This window comes from Kogia breviceps, chromosome X, assembly GCF_026419965.1.
Source record: "Kogia breviceps isolate mKogBre1 chromosome X, mKogBre1 haplotype 1, whole genome shotgun sequence".
NCBI lineage: Eukaryota > Metazoa > Chordata > Mammalia > Artiodactyla > Physeteridae > Kogia > Kogia breviceps.
Genome location: NC_081330.1, coordinates 12,761,986 through 12,773,885, shown reverse-complemented (window position 1 = coordinate 12,773,885; position 11,900 = coordinate 12,761,986). Strand labels below are relative to the sequence as shown.

General features: G+C 50.6%; 1 protein-coding gene across 1 annotated transcript; it reads left to right on the top strand.

The window, feature by feature from the left end:
- Positions 1-3,874: 3,874 nt before the first annotated feature.
- Positions 3,875-4,906, top strand: LOC131748888 (putative MAGE domain-containing protein MAGEA13P). Its single transcript, XM_059051252.1, has one exon. It carries the CDS (start codon positions 3,899-3,901, stop codon positions 4,904-4,906), a length of 1,008 nt encoding a protein of 335 aa, XP_058907235.1. The 5' UTR covers positions 3,875-3,898.
- Positions 4,907-11,900: the final 6,994 nt, after the last annotated feature.

Genomic DNA, 11,900 nt, shown 5'->3' with positions numbered 1-11,900 from the left:
AAATTGAAAACAGGAAAACAATAGAGAAAATCAAGGAAACCCAAAGTTGGTTCTTTGGAAAGATCAGTAAAATTAATAAGCTTCTAGTCAGGCTAACCAAGAGAAAAGACAGAATTACAAATATCAGAAATGAAATAGGAATCATCACTTCGGATCCCATGGACATTAAAAGGAAAACAATGACATACATGAACATGTATACCACACTCAGCAAAACTGTCCTTCAGAAATGAAGAAGCAATACAGACTTTCTCAGACAAAAAAAGTTGAGGGAGTTCATCACCACTAGACCTGCCTTACAAACTCTTCGAGTTGAAATGATACAATCACGTATACAGAAAACCCTAAAAGCTCAACCACAGCAGCAACAACAACAAAACTGTGTCAATGATAAGCAAATGCAGTAAGGCTGTGCCACGATGGCAAGCTTGGGCTGCTGTCTCCCACCTTTGGTTTGATGTGGACAGATTCGGGTCCACAGGGGGAGAGGGCCAACTCAGGGCCAGGAGCCAAGGTGAGGACCCTGAGAACGCCTGCCACGGAAGAAACTAGTCCCCGGGCCCATCCTACCCCAGCTGTTAGCCCTGGGAGGCCCTGGGGCACTGTGGCCAGCTGTGGCAGACCCTGACTTCCACCAGGAGAGGGGATACATTTACAGGGAGGTGAGGGCTTTGATCTGAGGGGGAGCACTCAGGTCGGCCGAGGGAGGACTCCCAGGCCTTGCCAGGCATGAAGGTGAGGGCCCCTATGGAGGGCTGAACTACCCACCCACCCGTACAGAGGGGCCCCACAGAAACTCACCCAAGGCCCCAAGCAGGAGTGTCAGGAACAGGTGCCAGCCCCTCTTCATTTCTGAGGTGGACATCTCGGGAGGGATGGGCCTTGTGAAGGCAGCAGGTGCAGGCCTTCTGGAGGATGAGGGTGACCCAACCCAGAACACACAGGGAGCCAGGCAGACCACCCCCCACCCCCGCGGTAAGCTCTTGCGGACCCCACACAGGCCTTTCAGGTGGAGGCCCCGCCTTCCTTGCGCGAGGGAAAGCTCCTGATCTGAGGGGTGAGGCCTCAGGCTGAGCAAGGCAGGGCGCTCACTCCGCAGCGCAGGAGTCAAGGGGAGGCCAGAGGGGTTTTCCCAGCAGGTTTCCCCTGAGGGGCAGCAGAGGAACGAGCCCAGGCCCCGCCGGGCGGCAGGGCGACGGCCCCCACAGGGAGGAGAGCGGCCCCCTCAGCTGCCCTAGACGGGCCCCTTCGGCTCGCCCTGCCCCTTCCGCCCTCGCTCTCGGGAGGCCCCGGGCAGGGGTCCCGGATATAGTGTCCTGACTTCCGGCCGGGGGTTGAGGAACCGAGGCGTCGTCAGTTGGGGCCTGTGGCGCAGACTTGGGTTGGCGGAGGCGGAGGCCCTAGCTGGCCGCCGCTGAGGTGAGGACGGGGAGGAAGGCCCGGGGGCCGCCCAGGCCTGGCCTCAGAGAACACGTGTTCTCCTTGGGCCTCCGTGTCAGGAGCGTCGGGGCTGGACTCGGGTCAGAAAAGCGGGGGTCCAGGCTCTGCGGCCTGTTAAGCGGGGCCCTCGTGGAGGGCCGAGGGGGCCTCGCAGTCCGCACCGGGGGGCCCGCGGGCGCCCGCCCCTCCCGGCGGGCTGTGCGCCCTGAGCCGCCTCGGGCGGGGCTGTGGGCCGCGGGGCCCCTCGCCGTCGCCCCGGGGCCGTGGAGGCCATGGGCTGAGGCAGCGGCCTCGGCTCAGAAGAAGGGAGGGGCGCGGGCCCCATGGGGACGGCGTGGGAAGCCGTGAGCGTGGGCGAGGGCACTTTCCGCGGACGCGGAGCCCCCCGAGAGGGCTCAGTGACGCCTCCCTCGTTCCCTCAGGACGCCGTGGGGCTGGTCTCCGGGAGAGACGCCTTTGCCTGAGGGCCGACGGCCGCACCTTGAGGGGGGATGGGAGCTCCGCCGCCACCGAAGAGATGGCGTCCAGCCCCTGCTGTCAGCTTTGGGGCCCCCGTCCCGTCAGGCAGAGGCGCCGCCGGCACTGCGTCCTTCCTTCCGCGCGCTCCAGGAAGCCGGGCCTGAGGGCCGCGCTCGGGCCGCCCTGTCGGCAGGAGAGGCGGGGGTCGGGGTTGCCCTGCCACAGAGCCTGGCGGGACCTCCACAGGGACCCCCTGCTCCCTCCTGGCCGCCCGGGGACCCCGGGAAAGGCGGCTGGGCCGATCCTCCCTTGCCTCCCCCGTTTCCACATCGGGGGTCTCAGGGCAGTGAGGGCCTCGGGCTGAAGGGCCCGCCAGGCGGAATGGCGAGGAGCTCCGGGTGGGCTGAGGGGACCGGGAGGCCCCGCGGGGACCTGCCCTTCTCTCCCCTCAGAGGCCCAGGGGGGCGCTTGGGCGCCGGCGCCACCTCCATCCTCCTGGCCCCCTGCCCGGCGGCTCTGGGACCTGGCGGCCGTCACCCGACGGCAGCCCCGCAAGTCAGCATGAAGGAGGGTTTGGGGCCGACGGGAATGGCTGTGGACACGTCGGGAGGGCCGAGGGCGGGCAGGAGGGCGGGCAGCAGGGCGGGCGCAGACGGGGCCGGCAGACGCGGCACCGCCTCTGCCGCCGGCCCCAGCCGCTCCGCGGGCCTCGCGCCCTGCCCGGTGAGCCCCGCGGGGTGGCCGCCGTGGTCTGGGGGGTCCACCCTCGGGTCCGCAGAGGGAGGAGCCGCAGCCCTGCCAGGAGTGGAGGCGAGGACTCACAGGGCAGGCCAGGGAGGCCCTTCAGCTGCGGAGAGACGGGAGTGTGGCCGCGGTCACTCCTGCCGGCAGCCCCGGGAGACCCCCAAGCAGGGCCGCTCCAGCCGCCTGCTCTCCGGCAGACAGAGCCTGGGCCTCAGGGCTGCCATCTTGGGCAGCGGAAGGGGAAGGCCGCCCTCCCGCCTGCTGGTCTCGCGAGCCGCAGCGCAGCGGAGGGATGAGCCTCAGGCTCCGCCAGGAGTTAAGAGGCAGGTGGAGGGCGGGGCGGGCCCCGGCTGTCAGGCGCGAGAGGACCCCGGGAGTGGTGGCTGAGTGTGGCGCCCGTCCGCTTCTTCCGCCGCCGTCGCAGGGCGGCGAGGCCTTGGTTTAAGGAGGGTGACCTCAGGTCAACAGAGGGGGGAGTCCCAGGCCTTAAGATGGGGACTGCGATGACCCGCCTCTTCCAGGATAGCAGGACGCCCAGAGTTCACCCAGCCCTCACTGTCACCCCAGGGCGGCCCTGGGCAGCTGTGGCCAAATGCGGTGCCCTCCTCTCGCTCTCAGGAGGGTGAGCCCTTGTTCTGAGAGTTGGGTCCCAGAGCAGCAGAGGGGCGGGGTGCAGGCCTGCCTGGCCGGGAGCAAGACGAGGAGCCCGGCGGGCACTGATGGGGCCGCCCGCCCAAAGCCGGGCCTTCCCTCCCGCCAGCGCTGGGGGCTGGGGGCGGGATTGTGATTGCAGTCTGCGGCCCAGGTGCCCCTCAGTTCCTCCTGTAGGGCCTCCGGGAACGCCGGGAGCGAGGATCTTGGTCTGCGGCGTGTGTCCTCGGCCGAGCCGAGCAGAGGAAGCCCAGGAAGAGCCGGGAGTCAGTCAAGGTGAAGACGCTGAGTGTCGGCCGGTGGGCCGCCCACACCAGGGCAGAGGGGCCACCACAGCGCCTGAGCCCGCGCAGCCTCCTGTCTCACCTGCAATGTGCAGGCTCAGCGGGCTGGTGTCACCCTGAGGAGTTTCACAGGGCCTCCCGCTGGTCCTCGGGGCACAGACCAGTCAGGGAGACGGGAGACGCCCCAGGGCACTGTGTAAGGAAGACCTATTCAGATGGCCTCGGTCAGAGCTGACAGGGTTGGCTTTCTCGCTCTTCCTCTCTTCTTCAGACCCGTTGGCCGCCATCAGCCCGCCCTGCTGCCCCCAGCACGCATCATCATGCTTCACAGCCGGAAGAGCCAGCGCGACACGCTTGAAGCGGGCCTTGAGGCCGAAAAAGAGGCTCCGGGCCTGGTGGGCGCACAGGTCCCTGTGGCTGAGGAGGGGGCCCCTGCCTCCTCGCTCTCTGCTCTGACGGAGGGCACCGCCGACGCCGTGCCTGCCGCTGGGGTGCGAAGTGTTCCCCAGCGTCCGCAGAGAGCCCGCTCCTCCTCCGTGGCCCTCGAAGCCGCTCCACTGAGCAAATCAAATGAGGGCTCCAGCGGCCGAGAAGGGGGTATGAGCAGTGACGTGCTAAACAAGAAGGTGGCTGAATTGGTGCAGTTCTTAAGTGTCAAGTATGTAAAACAGGAGCCCGTCTCAAAGGCAGAAATGCTGAGGAGCGTCATCAAAGAGCACCAGGGCCACTTCTGGGCGATCTTCAGCAAAGTGTGTGAGTGCGTGGAGATCGTCTTCGGCATCAAAGTGAAGGAAGTGGGCCCCTCCGGCCGCTCCTATGTGCTCGCGAAGACACTCGACCTCACCTACAACGGGATGCTGAGTGATGACCAGGGCGTGCCCAAGACCGGCATCCTGACACTTATCCTGGGTGTGATCGTCATGCAGGGCAACCGGGCCCCCGAGGAGGACATCTGGGAAGTGCTGAGTATTATTGGGGTGTATGTTGGGCAGGAGGATTTCATCCACAGGGAGACCAAGAAGCTCATCACCAAAGAGTTGGTGGAGGAAAGGTACCTGGAGTGCCAGCAGGTGCCCAACAGTGACCCTCCACGGTACGAGTTCCTGTGGGGTCCGAGGGCCTACGCTGAAACCAGCAAGCTGAGAGTCCTGGAGTTTTTTGCCAAGATCAATGAGACTGACCCCACTGCATTCCCACCCTGGTATGAGGAAGCTTTGAGAGATGAGAAAGAGAGAGCCCAGGCCAGAGCTGCCGTGGGGGCTAATACTTCTGCCATGGCCAGTGGCAGCGCCAGTGTCATGCCCAGCAGCCTCTCCTGCCCTGAGTGAAGTCAGAGGACGATTCTCCACTCTGTGTTTGAAGTCAAGGTTCTAAATAGTGGAGGGCTGAATTGCAGATTTTATCTTTTTTTTCCTAAAGCTTTTTAGCTTTAGTCTAGGTTCATGAATAACATTGGTCACATATTTCTTGCTGTTTGTCAGGCTTTAGAATAAGAATTTTGCTACTCTGTAAAACAAATTGGGAAATCTTTCGTCAGATTTTGTGATCTGGAACACGGTAACATGGCATTGGAATGGGAATTTCCTTAGAAACATGCAAGGGCCCAGGAATAGAATAGATGGGATCGAGAAATAGAAGAAAAAAATGTAAAAGATTGTTATCCTAAGAATTCTGTATCCCATTAAGTCTGTTGTTTTGTAAGATTAAAGTTATACACCTCGTTTTGCTTGGCTAATGTGTGAGAAATTAAATCTTAATAAATGAGAGTCCTGGCTCACTCGCTCATTTATGCTTATAGGTGGGTCTTAGAGGTGAGAGAAAAGCCTAGAATGGAAAACTGGTCCTGGCACTTTCTCTGGGATTGTGGAGAAGCATAGCCCAGTCTCCACCTGGAGCAGGTGGCCTGCCCTTCTGTCCCCATGCCACTGAACAGTGCACAGACTTGGTGTTCTATACTCATCATCTGCAAGGATTTCCTGAGAAAAGGCTGATATTTCTTTGAAGTGGTGCCCAGAGGCTGGCACTTTTTCCCTGGCCTGGGAGAGCCAGAGCCCATGCCACTGAGAGGACATTTTAATTAAGTTATCTTGAGTGCAATTTGGCCAACTCTAAGCAAGGGCTAGATTTTTGGTGGGGGTGAGATGAATGAAAATAGTTGTTTGGCTGAAAGAGCAGCTGAGAGTGGGGAAAGGAGTTAGTCCTTGGCTCAAATTCCGGAAGCTTTGAGTTGCATTCAACTGGGGAAGACCTCCCAATATCCAAATTAAAGATTATATCCACTAACAGGGAAAATTTACAGTTTTATTTACAAAGCAGCATTTGGGGCTCACTTGTTTTATGTCCTAGAGTGCTATGTGTTCTCTGAGATGCCATGGAGCGCGCACACACACACACACACACACGCACACACACAAAATCCCAGGAGAGACTGATAGTCTGGAGTGAAAATCATATTAGAATTACTGCTATTATTAAAGATCCATTAAATACCAGGCCATGTGCTTGACTTACATTATATATTGTGCATTCCAGCAGTCCCACGAGTCAGGGCTTATTAAACCCACTTCACAAATGAAGAAACTAAGGCTCATATTGGCCACTTGGCCATGGACCCAGTATCACATGTCCAGTAAGTGACAGAGCTGGGACCGGATCCCTGGTCTGAATTCATCAAGGTCCAGGCTGTCCCCACTACTCCCAGCCTGAGGCTGACCTTTTGTCTTAGTTCATTTCCCTTCCCAGTACTGCATCATGGCACCAAAAAAGAAGGGCCCTGTGTCCAATGTGCTAAAAGCAGGCCTAAAGAAGGAAGGAGATGGTGAGAAACTGGACTTGGGAATTGTCTGTGGGCTTTATTTACCTCTGGTCCTCCTGCCTGCGTCCCAGGGCTTCTTGAGAGCTGAGTGTGCCCAAGTGCTGGCACTTCTGTCCAGGCCTGGCACTTTCCTGCATTATGCACCCTTCCACTGGTCTTCCTTTATGTGCCCTCCTATCCAGCTCTGGATCCTGGCCTGCTGGCCGGCTCGTCACTTCCTCTTCTCTGAAGACTGGACCCTGGTCCCAGTGGAACAACCTCAAATATTGTGTCAAAGTTATTTTAGTACGTCTCCCATTTTCTCATTAGGTTAAGCAGAAAATTAACTTAATCCCTCACCCATATGAAGCTGGATTTATGCAGTGATGTCCTGAGTAAAGGGATTTCCTCTGGGCATGACTTAAAAGTTCTGAAATGTCAGCAGGACCTTTCCCCTGTGCTTTGAGAAGCAAGGATTTGGCCAGAATGACCAGGAGCCAGGGAAGGATACTCTCAGTCGGTGAGGGTCATTGAGAGCATCCTGGCGAGAGCAATTGCCAGAGCCCACAAGAGAGCACGTACTAAACCGAGTCCAGAGAGCCCCAGGCAGGCTGGCAGTCAGGGCTCTCTGAGTCCAGAGTTCAGGACCCGGTAGGAGAGATGGTGGGGAATCTGGGTGGGTGGTACTGGACGCCTCACAAGAATAGGCTGGGAAATCTCGGCATGCTCATGACCAGCTGGAAGTCTCAGTGTGGTCTGAGTGGGTAGGTCATTGGGAGGAGTGGGCCAGCCATGTGCCAGACACCAGCCGCTGCCTCAGAGTCACCCCTGTGTCCTGTCAGGAAGAGCACAGCTGCTCCCCCGCATCACTTGGGTGAGCTACATTTCTTGACAGCTCTAGTGGTCCGGTGCCCCCTCGCCGGTGTCCCCGGGCTGGGAGCTGCTTGATGCCTGCTGGAGGCTGGGATGCGCCCCTGTGTGCAGTGGGCCCCTCCACAGCAGCTGGGCTATGTGAGTGAGTGGGGTGGTGCCCGACGTCTGCCAGTTGAGCCAGGCCAGGGGCACCACTGAAGAGTGGAAGGCACTGCGCAGCCGCAAGGAGGGGGCGGTTGGAGGGGCACCCCCTGGGGCTCGTCACCTCAGAGACTCTGCGGCAGAAGGGCTGGCTGTGCACACGCACTGAAAAATGATCCAGGTGTTGTCCCCGGCTCAGGCCGCCTCCCACGGATTCTGAGCTGTTGGGACACCAGAGCGCGGGTGTCCTGTGGCTATGACTGCCGGTCTATGTTGTCACCAGATTCTGTCTGGGATCGAGGACTGGCCTGCATTATCTTCCCAGGCAGTAAACTGGGATATCGTAGGACTTTATTCATTTGCTTTCCATTTCTTAGAGATCACTGTCCTTCATGGCCTGATGTCCAATCAGTTAAAACTTGTTTCATATATTTCATCTGGATTTTTAGGTATATCAGGTAGGAGTTCAGTTCCTCTTACTCCATTATGGCCAGAAGCAGAAGTCCTATAATGCAAATTTAAAATCTAAATTATCTAGGCATGACAAAAGTCCCAAAATGTCAATCTTATTCAAATTAAAACCAGGATTGAAAGGCTATGGGACACATTTATGTTAATATAGACATGCTTACATACAGCTAGGAGAATATACAGCAAAATGTCAACAATGTATTTCTCTGCTAGTGGAAATATAATTGATTTCTTTATTTTCTTATTCACGGTTTTAAAATTTTCCAACATTTTTGAAACACATATGAATTACCTTTATAAATATTTTAAAATGTGATTTTGACTGCCAAAAATAAATACACATCCTCTAAATGGTTTGTTTGCAAAAACTTGATCAACCTCTTGCTGGATTCTACCCAGCTTCTGGCACGTCTACTGCTTGTCTGACTAGAAAGAAAAAGAAATGCAATCCAATTAGTAGGCTATGTGTAGCCATCCAACTTCCCTCATATTTTCAAAGACAGTGCTGCACAGATAAGAATCCATCTCCTTGGGGGAAGGGTAAGATGTGACGAAGTGAGAGAGTGGCATGGACATATATACACTACCAAATGTAAATCAGATAGCTAGTGGGAAGCAGCCGCATAGCACAGGGAGATCAGCTCGGTGCTCTGTGACCACCTAGAGGGGTGGGATAGGGAGAGTGGGAGGGAGACGCAAGAGGGAGGGGATATGGGGACATATGTATATGTATAACTGATTGACTTTGTTGTAAAGGAGAAACTAACACACTATTGTAAAACAGTTATACTCCAATAAAGAGGTTTAAAAAAATAAATAAATAAATAAAAAGAATCCATCTCCTTTTAAAAGCTCTCTCTCCAGAAAAAGTATTAACTTATATTTTAAAAGGGAAAATTATGTTTACATCTAAATCATATTCTCCATAATATGATTAGATCCAATATTTATACGAAGGACAGTGCACAGGCAATTTGGGGAGAAGGAATTATAATTATCACGTTCATTACTATGAGCGTTGTTTAAATGTCTCTTGTCAGAGTGCATAATAAATAAATCATGCTATTTTAAAAATACGTTCTTTCGTCATTACTGCATTAATTCCAAGTTGTGCCTGAAAATGCACTTTTATTTTCTTATGACTGACACAACATTTTCATTAGAATGTTTATCATTTTCTTTCATAGACTGTTATCAACACAATTTCTCAACACGTGGTTATCTTTCGCAAAGTAAATATCATGTAAAAAGTTCTATAATTGATAATTTTGACAGTCTTCTCTACTGTATATGTTATGTGCTTTGTTGTTAGCTGTATTTCACATGCTCATTTTCTACACTCAACAATTCCACTATTTTAATGGTTTCATTCACACACTGCCCTAAAAAAGCCATTAATGCTTATTGATGTGATTCAATATTATTTATACCTTAGGATATTCTCATCACTGTATTGCTTGTTCCTTGTTCTTTACTTTTCTTTCTTTTTTCCTTTCTTTATTTTTATTAGAACAACCACATAGCCGCTTCCTTCATGTGAACAATTTCTCTTTATTGGACCCTGGCCAACTTTCTGAAACTAATCAATACCTGAGTTTTACCAAATGATTTTGATCCAAATGTGTTTCTTTGGATTTTTCCATTGTAAAATATATACATATTGTTTATTTCTTTGCAATGGAACAATCTTACAATACTTTTATTTTTCCATTTTACAACGTAGGTTCACATTCTCCAAAAAAAAGGATGCAAGTGCAACTATACTTCAATTTAAGAAAAAAATAATAATAAAGATACAAGTGAATTAATAAGCACCAGTAACTCTGCCAATACTATTTTTTTAACCAATACCACTTAATAAATCGGCTAGCATTTTCCTCTTGAAAATTAAAACTTCCTAATTTTCCCACATTATCACCTTGTTTCCTTTATATGCATTTGCTTTAGATCTAAATAATTTGATCACTATTCTACACTTTAAACAATTACAAATCACTACTATAAGACATTTTTTTGTTTATATGATTATAAGTATCCTGTCATTTTTGCCCTTTCTGCAAACTCCTATATTAGCTGCCATTTTCTCTATATGCACAGTTTCATATACTTTAATCTATGTCTGCAGTGGACTGAACAGTTGTGTCTCCCCCAAATCCTTATGTGTCTGGAGGTGAGGTCTTTGGGAGGTAATTAGGTCATGAAGGTGGAGCCCTCATGAATGGGATTGGTTGGTGCCCTTATAAGAGGCCAGAAAGCTAGCTAGTTCTCTTTCTGCCATGTAAGGATACTGAGAAGTTAACAGTCTGCAACCTGGAAGAGAGCTTTCACCAGAACCCAACCGTGCTGGCACCATGATCTCACCCTTCTAGCCTTCAGAACTATGAGATATAAAGTTCTGTTGTTAATAAGTCACTCAGTTTATGGTATCTTTTTATAGGAGCCTAAGCTGACTAAGACAGTGTCCAAAACCATTGTTTTATAACAGTCGTTAAAAAAAATTCTCAGATATTTCAGCTTCTTTGATCTTCCCGAAGGAACGGTTTTTGTTCCATTGATATTATTTATTGTTTTTCTAATTTCAATTTCATTGGCTTCTGCTCTTATCTATATTATTACTATCATTCTTCTTGCCTTGGGTTTAATTTCGTTTTATAATTTCTCACGGTAGGAGATGATGTTGTCAAATTGAGTCTTTTCTTCCTTTCTAATATAAGCATTTAATGACATAAATTTCCCACTTAGCTCTTCTTTAGCCGAGTCCAAAAATTGTGATATGGTGTATTTAGATTTTCATTCAGTTCAAAACATTTTCTAATTTCCTTCAATAATTTCTTTTGAAGCATGTGTTAGTAAAAATGTGTTGTTTAATTTCCAAATATCTGGGAGCATTGATGATTTCTGAGAAGTATGCTGGCATGATCTGAGCTACGTTTGAGGAAGGACAATCTTGAGGGATAGAACGAATTGGAGGCAGGAAGGAGGGAGGTAGCTAAGAGTCAGCTACTCATTCTAGCCAACTATGCCAGATCAGGCACTTACATCTACTGAATTTCTATTTCTGAAAGACCATTTCTCTAAGTATTCAAGTCACTTTGAATTTAAATGTACTAGCAAATTCACTAGTTAGTGTCATCTGCAAACCTAATTAGCACATACTTTATCTCCATGAATGACTGGTTTAACCATTACCATGGCCAAGCCAGTTAAATTGCTCAATTTGGGCTAACGCTGTTGCTAGTGGAATAGATATTTGCATTTAATATATGCATTTAAAACTATAAGCAATTGCTACTTAGCTACTTAGAACCTAAAACGTAATAGTCAGGAGACGTAATTAGTATGAAATCAGAATCTTATAAATCTCTGCCTAATTATTCTGAATCATGTATCTAGATGTCTGGTTGCTATATATTTTTACGAGGTTTCATAGTCTTTTAAACCAAAGCATTTAAACCAAAGAACTGTGAGACAATAAAGTTCTGTTGTTTTTAGCTCTCCGGTTTGTAGTACTTTGTTTTGGCAGCCCAAGAAAACGAATACAGATTTTGGTACCAGGAAGTGCGTTGCTACTGTAACAAATACCTAAAATATAGAAGCAGATTTGGAACTGGATAATGGGTAGAGGTTGGAAGAATTCCTAAGTGTTGATTTTTTTTAAAAGCCTAGATTGCCTTTAAGAGAGAGGATGGTAAAAATATAAACACTAAAGCACTTCTGGTGAGGATTTAAAAGGGAATGATGAATGCATTATTGAGCACTGAAGGAAAAGCAATCCACATTATAAAGTGGCAGAAAATTTGTTTGAATTGTGTTGTTTTGTTGGGTGAAATGTAGAACTTATAAACTATAAACCTGGATATTCAGCTGAGAAAATTTTCGAAGTGTGGAAGATACAGCCTGATTTCTTCTTACTGCTTATATTAAAATGCGAGAGTAAAGATATAAATTTAGGAATAAATTATTAAGCCAAAAGCAACTAGCACTTGATGATTTGGAAAATTCTCAGTCTATCTAGATATCATGATCTGGAAACAAGGCCAAGG

What these genes read in the sequence shown, in the direction of transcription:
- LOC131748888 (XM_059051252.1), top strand. Translation starts at nt 3,899, where the DNA reads ATGCTTCACAGCCGGAAGAGCCAGCGCGACACGCTTGAAGCGGGCCTT.